The sequence below is a fragment of the Myotis yumanensis genome, unplaced genomic scaffold (assembly GCF_028538775.1).
Source record: "Myotis yumanensis isolate MYYU_CA2020_CCGP unplaced genomic scaffold, mMyoYum1.0.hap1 SCAF_16, whole genome shotgun sequence".
In the NCBI taxonomy this organism is placed as follows: Eukaryota; Metazoa; Chordata; class Mammalia; order Chiroptera; family Vespertilionidae; genus Myotis; species Myotis yumanensis.
In genome coordinates this window covers 35,837,319-35,856,199 of record NW_027223767.1, presented here as the reverse complement: position 1 = coordinate 35,856,199, position 18,881 = coordinate 35,837,319, and the positions used below count along the sequence as shown (strand labels likewise).

The following is an 18,881-nucleotide window of genomic DNA, read 5'->3' as shown; positions in this document are numbered from 1 at the left end:
ATGAGGAAGCGGGGCTTAGCCGTTAGACATGGAGGGCCGTGACTCAGACGCTTCCACCTCCCAGAGCCCCGCGGTCCTCGCCCAGCCCGCAGGAGCCGGCCCAGGGAGGACAGGGAGCAGGGAGGGCGGGCGGGGGGCTCTGTGAGTCCCAGAAGAGGAAGATTGCAAAAAGCTGAGAGGAGGGCTGGTCCACGTGAAACCCATCTGGGTTTGCTAACTGGCACTCATCCAAGTGAGCTCCTCCCCTCCTGCGGACCGGGAGACAGGCCCCATTTTCAGGGGTTTTCCCAGGTGGGCACTGAAGGGGGGCTAGGTCATCCTACGGGTGGGGCCCTGAGCTGTTAGGAACGATGTCAGTGTCTGCTCAAGTCTTTACACAGCGGAATCGAGAGGAGGGCTCAGCGGAGCCTGGCTCGGGTCTGGTCAAGGAGGGCGTCGGTCAGAACACAGCCGCCCCGCTTCTGTGGCTGATTGCTGGCCAGGACGGCAGCAAGGAGCAGGTGAAACACAGGCCGGCTGGGGCTTTCATCACATCCTACTACACTGCTTTCCCTGCCAGTGTGACTTGTCCCATTTCGATCCAATGTTTCATTTACACATTCATTTCTAATTCATATCCTGCCTGCTTGCACAAAAGATCCGAAGTGGGGACCAGGTATAAATAAAGCCATGAGGTGGAACATTCCCATTAAACCCAGGACTGGTGTTCGGCCGGGCGCCGCTGCCCACAGCCTCTCGAGCCCTCATTCCCCATCTCACTCAAGCGCAGCCGCCGAGGCCTTAATTAATCCCCACACAAGGCATCGATCCTGCGGGTGAAGCAAGTTCATTAAGGTAATTGCCAAACGTTTCCAGGGGCGATACTGTCTTCTCCTTTTGCTCCTGACAAGAATGTCTGGCCTCAATGTGAGAGAGCCAACCTCCTGGAAATGCTTGTTGCTCTGGGATTAGACTTTGCCTCTCTATTCACCCACAGTGCGGTCCTGCTAACCCCCCAGAGAAATGGAGGACGGGGGGGTTTGTCACCACAACCTGAGAGTCCTGGGCTTGAGGAGTTCAAAACCAATTTCCAAGTCACTGATTTAAAGGCGAACACGCCTCCCGCCCCCAGCCCGCCAGGGGTTTCAAGCAAGATCTTCCGGTGACCAAGGGGGTGTTTTAAAGCACGAAGGAGCTTAATAAAACCAGGGATGCAGCTTTCCTGGAAACGCCCAAGAGGCAGGGAGGTGACCATGTATAACCTGCCTAACGGGGAGGAAAATGAGAAAAGGGAAATGCCACAGCCAAGACCGGCCCAGCCTGGGACAGAGGTGGCCAGGGAGGCAGGCGACAAATGAGAAAGCGGCCAGGCCACCGGCCGCAGCCGTTGTTCTGGAGAGATGATGGGTGTGGCTGAAGCTGAGAGGGACGCTCTGGGGCCACCACCGAGGGCCACCGTTATGCCGGTTTCACAGAAGTGAAGTTTACAGAGGACACTGAGAGAGCCTCTCCTCCTCCTAACTGTCTTCAAATGGTTAGACGATGTCTCCAGACCAGAAAGGGCCACCTGGGAAGTGTGCTAAGACCCTGCTCCATCCTGAGCCTGGGGAGCCCCCTCTGGCTTCTGTGCACACAACAGACTTCAACTTATTCCAGCATCACTCACTTCATACGTTACAGGCACCGAAAGGACCTCCACGGAGTTCAACCTTTGTGCTGGAACTTTCTTTGAAGGAGACCTTCCAACCACATTTCTCCAGCCCTTTCTCTGCATACATTTCGACTTCCTGCCTGTGTTTCAGGGGTCAGGAGTTTGTTCTGTATTCATCTTTGTGAAATTCAGGCCTGGGCCCATCTGCGCAGATAACATGGTACAAGCAAATATCCCTCTGTTTATCTTTCTGAATCACAACGTTTGCTCATATTGTCCAACCGAAAGAAAATAAACCAGGGCTAGATTTAGATATCAAATGGCATCTGCCTTTTATAAATTCCTTTTTCAAATGTTTGTGTGCTTCTGCATGCCACAATTGCTCTAACAAATGGATTTTACAAGAAGCTACCATAAATGTATTTACGAGAGTAAAGAAGTAAAACATATATTTCATGTATTATCTAGGTAGGCCTTACATTTTTGGGTTCTAACATAACACTGTGGGTCTTTTCTGAAGAAGGATTCTGTGGCTTAGATTTTGGGAAACCACTGACAATCCTCTGATCAGATGACCTTCGAGGTCCCTTCCAGCTACTTTCCATGAAGCAGATTTTGGTCAAAACTTATAAGAGTTCAAGAAAGAAGGAGCTCCTTGGAATACATTTCTCTTGCTTACCTGACGAGGGCCAAGGAAGGCTTTTGAGGAAGGAAGTGACACGATCCAGATACAGGAACAGAGAGGTGCAGGTGAGATGTGTCTAAAGGGCAGAGGTCACGGGCAGAGACAGAAGCTAGAAAGTATTGGGGAAGTAAGCGTCCCTTTTTCACGACCTCCACCCTTGCCTTTCATCTGTCAACCGACAAGTGTCTTGAAATAATTCTCTGCATCTCCTGTCACCACTGCTCTTGAGGGACCATTATTCTGTCCACCCCACTGAGTGACAACACCGAGTCCTAGGCATGTCCTAAACGAGGACATAACTGAGAGGTTAAAGTCGGCGGTGTGTGGGCCGGCTAAATCGCCATCTCACACGGTGATTAAAGAAAATTTGATTTATTTAAAGAAACTGGGATGGGGGATGGGGAAAGCCAAAGGGAAGGGCTACACAGCACTGCGCCAAAAAGTACTGGATCCATGATGGCAGCAAAAATACACTTAGGACAGTGAAACCAGGAAGGGCATAGAAGAAGCCACAGGAGAGCCTAGGCGGGGCTGCTCTGGCTCACTGAGAAGTCAGGGAAAAGGGGGCCTTGGAGACAGACTCGGGGGGTGAGCTCAGAATGAGCTGCTGCTGCCCATTGCTTCAATGGTTGCAAGTCTCGTGGAGCCCCTTAGAGGTTAGGGGTTAGGTGCCTGTGGGGGAAGGAGAGGGGAAGGGAATGGCAGGGGCATGCTCCTTGGAGAGAGAGTGCAACTGAGTCTTCTGTCCTGAGCATATTTCTCTCTCTCTTGCAGGTGGCAATCTTAGGGAGGTCTCAGGGGAGGGTCTAATAGAATATTCATCAGCTTCCCAGGTGTGCTCTTTCAGGGTCATGGTCTCCACTGATTGGTTGGCGCCAGGACAGAGGGTCATTAGTCATTGCAGCTGGTCCTGAGGCAGCCACGGCATCACTTGCCTGGTTTTGCTGCTTTTCTGGGCCTGGAGCTGAAATACAACCGAGGCCTAGATGTTATCTTTAGGGAGGAAAAGGTCAGGGGGTCTAAACCGCATGACCAGGGATATGAAAGATCCGGGGTCCAAGCCACAGGACCAGTGATATGCCAGGGAGGACAGGTTACCCTGGGGGAGAGGGCCCTGTTTTCCCAGTGTCGCCCCTTGCCAGGCACCCAGGGCTTTCTGCCCTGGTGAGTTTCTGTATCTGGCCCATCGTCCTTGCTCTGCGCATGTCTAACGACAATGAGGAATAATACCTTACGGTCTTGTCCTTCAGGAACTTAGCGTTCCATGGCAGATGGTTTAAAAATAAGTTGTAAGAGCCATGAGGGTGGGCGGGTTCCTCGGAAACACAAAGGGGCCTGTGGTCTGCCCCTCTCTGAACCTGCTGCAGTCCTGCTTATTCTGCAGGGCTCCGCTCAGACATCGCCAGGTGCTACGTTCTCCAACCCTCAGTGCAAACTGCATGCTTCCCTCCTCCTTGTGCCCTTGACACTGGGCTCCTGTTCCCGGTGCTGGGCGTCTGTATAGCTCTCGGCCTCTGCATGCCTTGCTCTTTGAAGGGTAGGGCCTTGCTTTCTTCCGATTCATGTTGGCAGTCAGAACCTCCCCCGCATCCTTTCCTCCAAACCTCTGCACAGCGGACAGTATACAGCCCTGGGGTCATGCTGGGACCTTGACCACGTGCATGCCCCAGAATGCTGCGAAGGAGGAGGCGGACAGATGGGGAGAGCGTGTGCAAAGACGCTCAAAGAGAAGAGGCGGAAAGTGCCGTCAGGAGGCCTCGAGGAGCAAGAGAGGAGCTTGAAGGAGCTGTTCTCCATGTGGCTGCCTGACCCCAGGTGTCTGCAGCCCGAGTGGCTTGTCCCCGCGCTCGGCCTGAGTGGGAGGAATGAGGCCGGGTTGGCTGTGTTCCCTACAGCACAGAACACGCCGCGTTTGTCCCCATGAGACGATTTTCTGAGCAACAGCACAGCAGCTGACAGACAGCCTTTAAGAACAGACAGATTTCCGGAAGTACTTTTTCCAGGAGGTTCAAAACCACCTTCAATTACCCCCGACCACATTTTTTTTTTCAAAACGTTTTTTCTACCCCGCTAATAGCAGAACCAGCCCGGTAGGAATTAGTTCAGTCCTAGAAAGCCTACAGGGTCACCCCGAGGAGATGGGACTCTCCAGGGAAAGCCGGTTTGTTTGCCCACCCACCTTCCAGCACTTCCTGCTGCTGTTGCCCCAGGTTAGGCAACTTACTTAGGCCTGGTCAGGAAGCGGAGGATTGCATCCACACAGCTCTCTCTTAGAAGAGCCTCTGCCTAGTTTTGTAAAACCACGGACAAGTCCGCATTCCAACTAGATGACAGACCTACCCAGCAGGTGGACACGGCCCCTCCCTGTTGGCTGCCAGCGTCTTTTGCACATAAAGGAAACACAACCCTGAGGACTGATTAGAGCATTTCTGAGTTTTCTTTGCAAGCTCTCCTCCACTTTCAGGCCCTCTGCTCACCTCAAGAGGACTTGCCATCTGATTACATTTCTATTCAGTTAGTGAGCAAACAGCCTCAAAGCACATTCTCTCCGGTTTCTTTGATCTTCTGTGTTTAGAGCCCAGAGCCTGGGAGCAGCAGCCAGCAGCCACACCCACCTTCCAGAGCCCTCTGCTGGCTCACCCCTTCACCTAACCAGGGCCACTTCCTGCTCAGAGATGATCAACAGTTTCCCGAAGCAATGATTCAAAGCAATTTGCAGAGCATTGGTTTTAATGAGCTAGAATAGGATAATACCCTAGACTTTTGCAAGCCGCAGCTTCTGTTCAATTTAATTACCTCCCTCTGAGAATTTAGCATCAGCTGGAGCTTCAGACAAAGGGGGATTTCATCACTTTCCCGAGCGCTGCGTGGTAGGTATGTGCCCACAGACCCCGATAAGCTCAAGTAGGCAGCATCCATCACGACCCAGGTAACCATGGCGAAGCTGTCAAACTAAGGGATCTAACAGTGATACCTGGCAAGTCACAAAATACTCATGAATGCTAATGCGTTGTCACTGCTGGGAGAGCTGAGTGGAGTGGGCGGGATGTCACTGCACAGCACAGCTTACTCCTCCTCCACCCCAAGCCAGCACCCTGCCATCTGGCCACACATCATTGCAAAGGATGTCAGGGGAAGGGGAGGGTGTCTTTTTTTTTTTTTTTAATGACTTTAGAGAGGGGGCGGGGAACAACATTGATTTGTGGTTTCGCTAATTTATGCATTCATTGATTGATTTTTGTATGTGCCCTGAGGGGGATCGAACCCACAAACTTGGTGTGCCAGGGTGATGCTCTAACCAACTGAGCTCCCCTGCCAGGGCCGGGGAGGGTGTCTTTAAGTTCTCTCAATCAAGCCTGCGATCCATCTCAGCAAGTGTGCAAGGGCTGGCTGGCACTGGAGAGGCCTGAGGACATAACCTCTGCCTTCCAGAAGCTCACAAACTCCTAACTACAATCCAAGAACTGTGATGACAGAGGTATAAGGCTTCATTGCAGGCAGAGGAGTTGGAATTCACAGCCTTGAATAGTAAGTGGAGCTCCTGGTAGTAGGTGGGGGTTGGAGGTCTGAGTGCTGAAGGGCATGCTCCAAGGGAAGCCCAGAGGCAAGAGAAGCAAGGGCTGGTCCCAGGAGGGAAGGGCGACTGTCTGCCTTAGTGCGCCGCGCAGTGCGCTCAGGAACAAGATTTGGGGTGCCTCCGAAGTCCAGCTTAGGGTGTGATGGGAACCCTCTGAGGGCTTCTCAGAACAGAGGGGCACGATCCCATCTGTTGCAGGGAGGTAACTGGAGAAGGGAACCAACCGAGGCAATGCCATCAGCAAGGGGCTTCGGAAGAAAAGGACTTGCATCCACAGGGACTGGTTTGTTAGGACAACGCTGTGTAAATGAAGCAGCACAGCCCATGTCAGACCGGGCTCTTCGGCTCCTCGAAATCAATGGCAGGGCTATGTGGATGTTTCTAATTCAACCAAGTTAAGCGCAAACAATTCTGCCTTCACTGAGCCAACGTCCCATCTTCACGCTTGGCCTGCACTCCACACACGGTGCTCCCACCTTGCAGTCTTGGTGAAATCACACTTTCCCACTAGCTCCCCACTAATACCTTCAAAGAGCACGGACAGAACATAGAATTAACACCCGAGAGGGTCTGAATTGCATTTTCCCACCGCGAATGGGGCCTTGGGTTACTTCATCTAGAGCAGGTAGCAGCTCAGGGAGTCCTCCACATCCAGTTGATTTATACATTGTTTTTCTTTCCCAAACCCAGAGAAGATTTATGTCGTTATCACGTCAACTCAAAGAAGCAAGCTACTTGGCTTTAAAAAATGACTCACCGTGATGAGTAAGAATTATAAGCCGTCCTTATGAAAGGCTGACTGTCCTACCTATTTCTATTTACTAACTTTGAGCACAGTATATTCAAGTTAGATTTATGATGCCACATTAATAAGATGTTAAAAATAAAATCGCCGGGGCACACAAAGCATTCTGTGACCTGCTAATGCTTCTCAGAGCCGCCTCCCGGCCGATGCAAAAGATGATTCCCCGACAAAAAACAAGACCCCGATTCGGGGCAACTTTCTGCACAGTCAGCATTGGGGGGAAGAGGTAAAAGAGGGCGTGAGGTGGCTAATTCATGCTTGTCACATGCCACCGTCAAGTGTATTCCTATATCCTCATAGTGAATTGCTCTAAACTAGGTTTACGCATTCTGAAAGAAATTCTGGGCAGCATAAGCCCGGCATTAACAAGAGTCATTCATGATAATTTTGTTAAATTCCTAAGATCTGCATTGAATGACAACTTGAAAAGGGCACGTTTTCTCGCTGACCACTGATGATTTTTAAACGTTCAGGTAACACTTTAAGCCTTTAGGCCTTTCCTACTGCTGATGTTCAGAGATTTAAGTCAAGTCACTGTTTTCTGGAAACTAGAGTTACAGTTTTACAAATGAACACTGAGTTCTGTTACATTAGCTACTTTTACCAAATTCATACTATGAATAAAAGCAAAGGGCTGTGTTTATGTTGATCTTAAACGTAAAAGGAGGCAGAGAATGGTGGTTCACACAGAATAAACAAATCTCCACATTATTAAAAAGGCATTTTATTATAAATACATTTTAGTTGTAGCAGTAAAATACATTTTGTGTTACCATGAATCTTTTAAAACAAAAGAACTTCACTGAGACAATGATCACAAGGGAGGAGCTGTAGACCCCTAAACTGAGAACTTGTCCTAAGGAATCCAAGTGGCTAAAGTAATTCCAAAACTAAGTTAAAAAAGAAAGAAAAAGACCAAAAGAGGAAGAAAATAAAAACCCCAGAGAGTGGCATTGGGTCTCTTCAGGTACTAGAACCTCTCAGACGAGGTATCATTAACATCAGAAAAAAAATTGTTATAATTTGGCCGTAAACTGGAAATGGCCACACGACTGAGACTTCTGGGAGGTGGAAGTTGACCACCTCCGTGTTACATCAGCCTCCCGTTGGAAGACTTGCCAAAATAAGGCCCAGTATGAACGTAAGTGATTTATCATAAGAAGTTAGTTGAACAAGTTTAGATAAGAACTATATTTTTGAAGCATTAAGAAAAAAACACTGTCACTAATAGCAGGGCCCTTTAATAAAATGCAAACCCTTTAACAAAACCCATTACCTTTATACTTTAGAGGAGAGGTACCTCCATCACCATGTTTACCTAGGATACAACTACGCATCACCAGTACCTCCAGGGGTTTCCATGAATCAGGCCAGATGACTGGCACAGAAAGCGGATACAGTACAATGTCATATACGTGGGTTCATAGGAAGCAGGCATGGTCTAGAGACATGAAAATCCAAGACCCTTCCTCTGGATGGCGGGGGGGGGGGCGGGGGGCGGGGGCTGAGAAACACTCAGGTGTGATTGACAGGTTAGGACTTCAATCCGGACAAGGGTGCCCTCGGAGCTACTGTAAGATAGAAGTTTCCGCATACAAGGTATCGTAACGAAGCTCCCTGTGAGGTGGAAGTGGATAAAGGAACCTGTGCTGAACAATAAACAATCCCCACTGAGGGCATGGAGCCTTGCGCGCAGGAGGTACTGGGTGAAGAATCCCAAAGCTGTGCAATCTGTGATGCTTATCATGTGGGCTTCTACAGCTAAGTCGTTCTACTATTTATTATCTTAAAAATATCTTTTCTCTTTCTAGCATCTCAGTAAATTCAAAGCCAAACTAAAAACCGGAGGCAGAGCCCAATACCCCTCAAGCTACAGTCCAGAGAAGAATAGTAACGACATTAACACAAAATTTAAAATATCCAAAGACTTGTCAGGTTTATTATCTCATAGTTTCCTTCTCAAAAAATAACTTGCTCATCCATATGCACCTATGGTTTCTGAATAATTCATGCTGTGTAGGTGGTAGATTCCCCTATACTATTTTGCAAACATATATAGGTGTTTTTAAGGTAACAAAGCAATCAGACAATTATCAGTTTTCTGCCATATATATGTCTATATATCACTGCAGCCTCCCCTAATACCTGCTGACAAGGCAGAGAATCCAAAATAATTCTGTTAACCTGAGAAATACATAATTTGAAAAGAAATCCCTTGCCCTCCCCCCCTCCACCCCAAATAATAAAAACTACAAATACATTATTTAGGGATTATCTATGGTTTTCTATGTCACTGGCATCTTAGGACAGGGCCTCCTGTGCCTCGTGCCAAGTGCATCCTCGTGACATTCTGATGGCTTCCTTCCACAAGTCTCATCTCCAACGGCACCGGTGACCGAGACAGACTCTATGCACGTCAAACAAATGCAGTTTCCAGACCAAAGCCCAGGCTGCAGTGAACACAAATTCAGACCCACCCTAGACATGAGCTTCTGCACCCTCATGAGGAGGAGGGGCACTGACCTCAGAGGGGGCCGGCAACGGGTCAGGGTGCCAGGCAGCCCGAAGGACTCCTCCCTCAGAGCGTTCTTCACGGATGTTCCACTCACGGCATCCGAATTATAAAAATGCCTTGAGAGCTCTGTTTTTATACAGAGTAAATAAATGCATGGTTGAAAAGACTGTCAGACTTTCTCTAGACCAGTGGTTCTCAAAGGGTGGTCCCTGGACCTGTTTCCATCACCTGGAAACATGTTGGAAATGATGGGGCTCCAGCCGGGAAGCAGAAACTCAGGGCGGAGCTCGGCAACCTGTATTTTAATAAGCCCCCTCCAGGCACTGCTGCTGCTGCCTTACGTTTGAAACCACTGCTCCATCCTGCTTGACATTCTCGAATCTTCAAACAGGACAGACTTTTAAACACACTTCTGAGTGGCTTCCGCTCTGCGTGGAAACCTTTATAATTTGCCACCCCTTACTTTCTCAAAGATCAAAAAAAGGATTAATGAAAAAACTTATTTCAAAAAAATAGATTTTTTAAAAGTAATACTGATTTCTCCTCATCCACATAATTCTAAGGTAGGCCGTCACATGCTATAATGCAAAATCAAACACAAAAGAGACCTCACATAAGAGGTGTAGAAATAGCTAAAACAACTCCCCAAGAACACAACGAAAATGCCATAGTATCGATTAATGAACCCATAGAATTATATAAAACTTACTTGATTATGCTTAATATTTGTATCAAAATAAAATCTGTTGAACAACTTGCGAATAAAGTCCAGTAATCTAATACTCAGATTACTGAAACTACAGGTATCTGAAGGTCTCCGGGTTTCTTTCCTTCACATTCCTGTTTTAGAAGCTTTAAGCTACTATTGCATAATTGGGCTTAGGATTTAACCACAACAGCTCACACTACTAAGTCTAGATTCTTCTGTTAGGTAATTCCCCTCAAAAAACATTTAGAAACTCCTGTGACTGTTTCCTTCAAGTTTATTCCAAAGTAGATATTTTTCAATCATTTCAAAAATTGTAAATGTTACATTAAAAATTTATTGTCAATCTGTTTAATCTGATATTCTTGTTTAAAGCAATAACAATGACATTTTCTGCATGTGTTTTATAAGAACGTTCAAGGTTAGTAACATTCATTTCTTGTAACAATGGTCTTGAAATGGCTAATTAAACAGGCATGAAAGAAGTGTGAATGTAGCAGCTTCACAGTAAAATCTCAGCAAATAGATATCCAACCTCAAGTAGATGGAGAATGTGAGAAGCCCAATATAATGAGCACGTTGAAGACTAACATGCCACTTACTCTTGGTATCTTTACACCACGTGATGGACATAACTGAAGTGACCATTTGGACAAGAAATCATGGTTAAGACATTATCCATTATTTCTATCTGCTAGGTCATTTGTGGATTAGATGGCAAAAAGAGGAAAGAAAAATCAGAACCATGAGAACATCTACTTGAGATTTAGGAAGACACACAGGGTGGTGTTAGAAATGAAGGGTTTTCATAAGCTAAGGGGATGGTTAGCAAGGAATAATGTCTGGTGAATCACAAAAGGCAAATTGCTACCTTTCTGGAGCTAGAAGAGAAAAAAAAAATGGTAGCCTAAATAACATTTTAAGGCAGCAATTTGTATCTTTTAAAATAGTTAAAGTTTAGACTCTTTCTGGAATTCCCTTTTTAAAAACAACTCCAATGGAAAAAAAATGCTATCTAACATAAGTATAACAGGTGTCTCTTTTTAAATGGCTTTTCCAGTAAATCTAATTTTCTTAATAACAGTGGTTGAAATCTAAAATTTATCTTGAAACTGTTTTTCACCCTGGCTCTTAGGCAAGGTGGCTCTCTCTAGCCAAGGTACATAGAGATACATTCTTATATGTTTATAGCTTTGCTCTTGAGATGTATATATACGAACAATATTAAACATGTAAAATCAACTACGCTAGAGCAAAATACTACTACATATTACCTCCAAGTTAGAAAATTCAGTTAGCTTTCTCAGCAATTTCAATGCCTCCATAAACAAGGAAGCTATTTTCACAAATTGGTCTTGGAGATTGCTATGTTTAATTAGGTAATGCTTATTCAGTGGGAATTCTGCTTATTTTACTTATTCTCCAACTCTTTGAACTGAAAAGACCAACTGACGTTTATACCAAACCTGAACTTATTCTAGACTCTCTGATGAAAAAACCCCACAAAGCAGTTTGTTATTTCATACATACAAAACGGCCTAGATAGAAAGCACATCTGCCTAAGGAAAGAAAAATTAAGGTCATGTTAGTTTAAATGGTCAATAATTAACTACCGATGAATCAAAAACAAAGTTCTGCTATAACAAGTTGGCAAGGCACATGCCAAAATGACAATCAAAACCCCCTTTAAAAACACACCAGAAAATATCCATGTTCCACTGAATGAGGCTCTTCAAAATCTTAATAAAAAGTTAATTTTCAGACCAGGAAAAAATTTTCAGCGTGAATTTTTTACAAATTCTATCACCCAAAAGAATTTCTTTAAGGGGAAAAAAATCTTAGTAGCTGAAGAAATTAAAAAGTGAAACGAATAAAAAAAAAATCGTTCTGGCAAGAAAGAGGAAGCTTCCTCCTGAGACAAAGGACAAAGAAGTAAACAATGAACCTCACTTAGAAGAAATCTGTTCTAGAAGAAAAGGAAGTTGGTAATACTGGGTGCTATTCAAAAGCTAACACAAAGTTTTCTTAACGCTAGGGTTGAAGCTAGTCTTTAAATTGTTTAAAAGTCTTATTTGTGGGTACTTGCTAATATTACCCAAACAACACCAAAACAGCATGACTGGTCCTCCGAAGCCAAGCCTTGTTTCCATGGAAACTTGTAAGGATTCCTGCAGTAAGACTTGCTCAGAACCATTCGAGAGATTATGCATAGACAACAGGTTTAATGACCAACGGGAAGGATGGTATTAGCTATTGCTGAGAAAGTAAACTTGCTGGGGGTGGGAACAATCAAAGCCAGACTCTCGAAGAGGACCAGACGGAAACAGCATCCGGCCCGATGGCTGCAGGAGACTGACACTCACGACAGAGCAAGGGACTAGTTAGTGGCTATTTTCAGTTTTGTTTGAGAAATAACCACTTAGAAGAGGAGTGTCACGACTTAACAGCTCCCTTCTCCAAAGCTCCCATCATCAATATATTTATATAAGGTGGCGGGGCGTGCACATGGCTTCTTTAAGTAAATATAAACATAAATAATTTTAAAACGGATAATTTTTAAAGGTTCAAGTATGGAAACCAGAAAATGAGGCTAGTATTTCATGACAAGGGGTCAACCTGACATGACAGTTCTGTCTTCATATTATCCAGATGCTTCTGAACATTTATCTGGCGTGTGTTACAGTCTGTAGATTTGGGGGAGGGGGGGACCCCCATCATTGACGAGAAAATGATTTTCACAGGCATCCTCACGTCAGGGAGACCTAGTTTTCATTTGGGCTATGTCTTCAGTTTTGTCACGGAGCTGGAAATACATAGCTAGATGGCCAATTTTTTTCTTCTTTCCTGGTGACTGAAGGATGCTGGGTTAACGTCTGGCATAGCTACACATGGAGACCTGACATCACATGGAGAAAATGTGGTGCTGTGACTTGCTGTGATTTATACTAACTATTCGCATGTCGGCACTCTGCACACCCAGGCCGCCAGACCCCACAGCCACAGATGAGCAGAAAGACAGCTCAGCGGGAGGCACTCTGCATCTGCCCTGCAGCTTGAGAACCTTCGGATAAAGGCACTCTCTCCTCCTAAGCTGTCGCGGGGGTCACAGGGGGCTGTGGCTGCCCACCATCAGAGATGTAAGTGTTCTTTACCCTTGCCACTTCACAACCCTGTTTTAAAAGTCTACTGCGAGTACAGGATGGCCTAGGCCTCCGATCGATCATCAGGACCCACTGGTTCATTTGCAATGTTCCCAACCTCCTCTTAGTTTTTAAAAAGTTATATTGTAGTTCCAAACTACTTCTCAAGTATAAGTGGTGGTACTAGATCAGGAAAACAACAAGGACATGCATCGCTCCAAAAGGGTTACGAAACCACAAGTTTCAAGAGGATAAATGTTTTCCCTTTGGATTTTTACAGAAGTTCATTCAAAACAGCGTTTAGACTGTAAAATATTTAAGATTGCTATTTAAAATTTATATTTTTGTACAAGTTCAGTGGGGTTATTTTAGAAGAATCAAAAGACATGAAAAACAAGGGTAGCTTTTTGCCTCAGATCTTGATGAATTTTGATGCATCTTTGACAAACACGTTTCTTCTTTAATGATGTTCCTCAAACCAAACAGTTAGTAAAATATTTGAATTGCCATGTATAATGTCACATTGTTATGTAAACATTAAATAAGGTACCAAAATTTTTACGGGAGGGGGAATAACCTTAAAGCGGCACAGTTTTTTATACCACTGGAGTGGGCAGGGGCGACGGGGAGCCAGATTACAAACGTTTACACATGCATAGTGAGGAAAAAAAGATTTTACTAAATCCACGCATTTTTAAAATAGTTATCAAGTCTACTAAGCACCAACAATCCTAAAAATTTTCAGCTTCATGATCTGTTTAAAAAAAACACACTATCAAATTAACATTAAAAACAAGCTTGAAGTGTAGCTTGTTCAAAAAAATAACTAAGTATGCCCATGTTTTTTCACGTTACAAAAAACAGTGGCATACAGATACACCTGCAAAGAATGCCTCTGACTCTATCCTGCAGTGGATGGAGATGACATCAGCACACCATACGTGGTCTAAAACTATAAAAGTTTTAGAATGCAGCATCTTGTCACCAAAAAAAAGCTGATAAAACTTAAAGTATTTATAAGATGCTGCCCTTTATTTTAAAAAATTTTAAATGAATTTAAGCAAAAATAACATACATTTTGTACATAACTGGCCATTTCTGGTACAGAAACCCAGCATATGGTAATATTATTGAATAAATGTAAATGCTACTTACAACTTTTTTTTTCTTTTTAAATACATTTTAGACAAACTTTTTTCTCTTTTTTTTATAGTTGCACAATTAACCTCTTAGCTGCTAGCTCGATGCAAACATATGTAACAATACACAAATTTAAAAATATTTTTATTCTACATAAAAGCTGTCAAAATTCTGACTCGTCAAAAATGCAAAATAATGGAATATACTTTTAAAAAATTAGTTGCAAGTCTAGCAGCGAAGCAATTAAGTGAGAACATATTTAATATTAAAACAAAGGGAACTGTGCATCTATAGATGAAGTCCAACTATCTTAATTCTATTGATAGAAACAGAAATTAAAACATTCTCCCTTGAGGCAAAAACAAAGTGATTATTTAAAATAGGAGTAAAAGCCGTTGCTGCCTGCGGAGCTCCCCAGGCTGAGTTCCTGGAACAGAGACAGAGGGTCGCTACTCTTCTTGGCCTGCTCAGGCGGGGGCCTGGGCTTGGGGGGCGCCCGCAGAGCGCTAGCGTAGGACATGGCGGGCTTGCTGCCCCCCGAGGTCTGCTGGCCGCTGCTGTTAGCTGACTCTGCAATCTGCTTGTTGGGCATGAGGGGAGGGAACTGGCCGAGATGCTGCAGCACATTATAGTTGAAGGAACTGGACACCTCGAGGCTTTCAGACTTCAGTTGATCCTCAGGGGGTTTGATGGTCTTGGGAGGAGCTAAAAGCAGGAAACAGTAACACGGATTAAGGGCGAGCCTGGTGATCCTCATACATCTCATTAACGCATGTCACAACTGGTTCTCATCTCCAGGAACTCAGGACAGGGCAGCCAGGAGGACAGGCAACTCTGCCACAGAATGTCAAAATCATAATACACCTAACCAAACTTCTCTCTCTTATTAACACTCAACAAGAGTTCACTACATGAACTGGAATAGCTGGCATATAAAAACTAAAGGTCAAGTCTGAAGGTTTGCTTTCAAAACTCTAATATGTACAAGTGGACATTTGAAATTTATTATTTTAACTGCTCATGGTTTGAAAATGGAAACAAACATGTTCTTTCTTAAATAAAAAATAAGCTGTATAGGCAGACTTCTGGTCAAAATAGCTTTGATTAGTAACCTACGTAATAGTAGCACTGAATTCCATTGCTTACAAACGCTACCTTTTCTTGCAATACTTAAGTAAATATGGCATAAAGAGAAACCGCTATAAACTTCAGTTCACATTTCCTATAATCTGCCTGACTTTCAAGGTCCTTTAAAATTTGACTTGACTCCTCCTAATTTTACTGCCCACTAAACCATAACTTGTTTCCAAACTGCTCTGGTTTTCAATCTTTTAAGATTTTAACTAATATTATATTGGCTTATAATCATATACATGTTCACTGAAGGTAACTTGGAAATTACACAAAAGGCCAAAGAAGAAAGTCAGTCATTCATATTCCCAAATACCAGAGGATAAGTCTTAATTTGTTGGTGTATTTTTTTCCTAAGGGCAATATATAATATAGATAAATTTTAAGTAACCTCTCATTTTTAGAAATTTGGATTATAAGCAATATTTCACTGCCATACACTGTGATACATGTTATTGGAAATAAACATTTATTAATATTCACAACTATTTCCTTAGGATAAATCCCTAGAAGTATAATGGCTGGGTCATATGGTATACACACAATGAAAGGTTTTTATAACTATGGTCAAACTTCCCTGCAAGAAGATACTCAACCAACAATGTTTACACATCTCCCTACTCAATCACCACATTGGTGTTATTACTTTTTTAACCTTAACCTATTGTATAAATAAATAATCTTGTGGTAATTCTGATTTGCATACCTGTGATTACTGGTGTTTATGGACATTTCCCGCATGTTTATTACCTATTTGTGGATTGGGAGGTTAAGGTGAAAATATTTCATTTTTTAGTCTTAATAATTCATTGACTTAATATGCTAATTTCATAGTGTACTTTAAAAATTCATAAAATTGTTCAAAATTATTTTAAACTACTTAACATCCTTCTAGAACATTTGTGTCTTTTCCATCTAAGTATCATTGACTTTGTAAGTGAAACAACTGCTTTTAAGAGCATCTGTCCAACATTTCAATATAAAAGTGACAGTACTGCCTACCACAGTACATAAAGCAAACATTTAATTGGCTGTTAAAGAACTTACTGTTTTTATTTACTAAGATTTATTTTTAACCATGTTCTCATTTTCATGACAATATAATCAGTTTATAATAATAAATACCTATAAAATAATATTTTAGAGGCTGTTTAACCTAAGGTCTATGCTGTTATATCTAAATGAATTCAAAACTTCTGTTAACTTACATATTTAACTCCAGATAGAGAAACTATCCTTTAAATGCCTGATAAAGTATGTCTCATTACCAAGGTAAGTGAATAGAACCCAAACACATCGTGTTAGAGAGGGACCTCCCCTGCCTGGGAACCACCATGCCCATGTGTAAAGGCCCTGCAGGGCCTGGGATCAGCCTCTCACTGCACAGGATCTATTTTCATTATCTCCTTATCAGCAGACATTGAAAGAGCCTGAAATGTGATCAGTGCCAAAGTGGAAAATCCAATTCAAAAAGGTCACAGATATGGTCTCTGCTCTTGGGCTTATAACTGTGGAGAAACTATTTTGCTATTGATTCACCACTGGCAACTGCTACCTTCCTCTGAAAATAAATACGTATGTATCTACATACATACCTGCTGATAGACCAGTTGTGCCAAGGATATTAGTGATTTTGAATTAATTTTTACATACTTAACTGTTACTTTCAACTAAAGAACAGTACAATTTGTCTCCTAGCAATGAAGAAAACAGTTTTATATTTGTGTAAAAGATACCAGGAATGACATGCACTTTGGGCATTTGTTCAGAAACTTTCTACCTTATCAGCTCACGTTAAATTTTTATTGATTTTGGCCAACAGCTATCCTAAAATTGAAGTGGAAAAAAGATTGAAATGATGTTGTCTTTAAAATAAATTATTATAAACAAATCAAGGAAAAAGTAACAAATTTCCATCACTGGTTTGTAATTTAGATGTTTCTCAGGAAATTCAAATGTGATCATAGGAGTGTATTTACGTTAGACCTTTAAAATGAAAAAGCAACCCCAGGCAAAATACAGCTTACACATGGTAGGTACTGATGAATGTTTAAAGATTAAAACGACAATGTCTTGCCAGGAAACAAAACCAAAATCTTCTTACTGCTTTTTGTCCTACCATGTCTATAGTTCTAAAAATATGCTTGCATGGCACACACTCGAAAATGGGTCAGTTACAGAAACAATGGGTTCACATTCTAAAGATGAACAAAATTAATTTCAAATACAAAGGTTGCTACCAAGCAGAAATTCACCAAACATCACAGACTTGTTCCCAAAGATCGATGTCGACAGCCTACAAACAGGCTAAATAGATTACAGAATGCAAATAGCAGCATTCATTTTTTTACATGCAAAATACACACACAAAGAAGGAACGAAAGAAAGATAAAAGCACATTCATGTTCAAGGCTAAAGAGGAAGACTGTAGACATCCCACCATACATTACAAGTTTAGAGCCTTACCCATTCCAATGCCTTTCTATGCTTTTGTTTTTAACTCTTTAGCCTTGGATTTCTCAGTTCATTCGAATACAAGAAATAAACAAAGGATTTCTAAATCTCAAAATGTTAGACTTCACTGATTTCTCTCATGGCCAAACTACCATGTCTCAAACTTTATTGAGAATAAATCCTTGAAAACTGTTATTGACCTAACCAATTCTACCATCCCCCACGCTGAAGAAACCCTCTCCAAAAACAACAACAGAAAACAAACATTTCCCAAGCAAAGGTGAGTCTATCTAGTATTTAGAAATACATTTTAAGTTTTACTACCTCTTTCATTTGTTCACAGGTCAAAATGATCAGTTCCCCATAAATATTGATCCACTTACCTTCCAGACCATAAATATGGAATCAATATGGTTCTAAATTAATGTATGCCTGAGGCTACCTATGAGCTATGACCACTAAATATTGTTCAAAGTTAATAATGCAAACGGGGGAGATGGAAAAAGAAAACTCCATAAACAACCACAGTTTTAGCAGCCCGCCAACTCTGTCTTACCTATCAATTCTCTGGGCTGGGCTGCCCGGCTGGATCCATTGCACGGAATGTTCTGATAGGGGGTAGATGAGGTGGTGTTTACCCAGGACTCCGGGGATAATAAGTTGAAAGAGGATTGGTTATTGTGGTCCTGAAGCTCTTTACACCGAGCAAGGCTATCTTGAGGAGTGCTTCCTTCTTCAGAACAAGGTTGGACTGAGCTAGAGGAGATTCTTCTTTGGTACAAGGGCCGGCCAGGTCCTCTGGGTTCATACTACACAAAGAAAAGGACATTTCATCCATCAGTAGAACTTATACCCTCCCCCTTCCTGAGGTGCACAGCAATCTCACGGTATTAAGCAGAAAATCTCAAAAATATTCTTCTAGCCAAAACCGGTTTGGCTCGGTGGATAGAGCGTCGGCCTGCGGACTGAAGGGTCCCAGGTTCGATACCGGTCAAGGGCATATACCTTCGTTGCAGGCACATCCCCAGTAGGAGGTGTGCAGGAGGCAGCTGGTCGATGTTTCTCTCTCATCGATGTTTCTAACTCTCTATTCCTCTC

General features: G+C 43.2%; 1 protein-coding gene across 6 annotated transcripts in view; it reads right to left on the bottom strand.

Moving 5' to 3' along the window:
* Positions 1 to 7,405: 7,405 nt before the first annotated feature.
* HELZ (helicase with zinc finger) overlaps positions 7,406 to 18,881 on the bottom strand; it is a 134,991-nt gene continuing 123,515 nt past the window's right edge. For all 6 annotated transcript variants that reach the window (XM_070394936.1, XM_070394932.1, XM_070394938.1 and 3 more), the window contains 2 exons: positions 18,340 to 18,592; positions 7,406 to 14,903 (listed from right to left, as the gene is read on the bottom strand). In XM_070394936.1, coding sequence (XP_070251037.1) covers positions 14,569 to 14,903; positions 18,340 to 18,592 — 588 coding nt within the window. In that variant the 3' untranslated portion in view covers positions 7,406 to 14,568. The remainder of the gene's footprint in view (positions 14,904 to 18,339; positions 18,593 to 18,881) is intronic.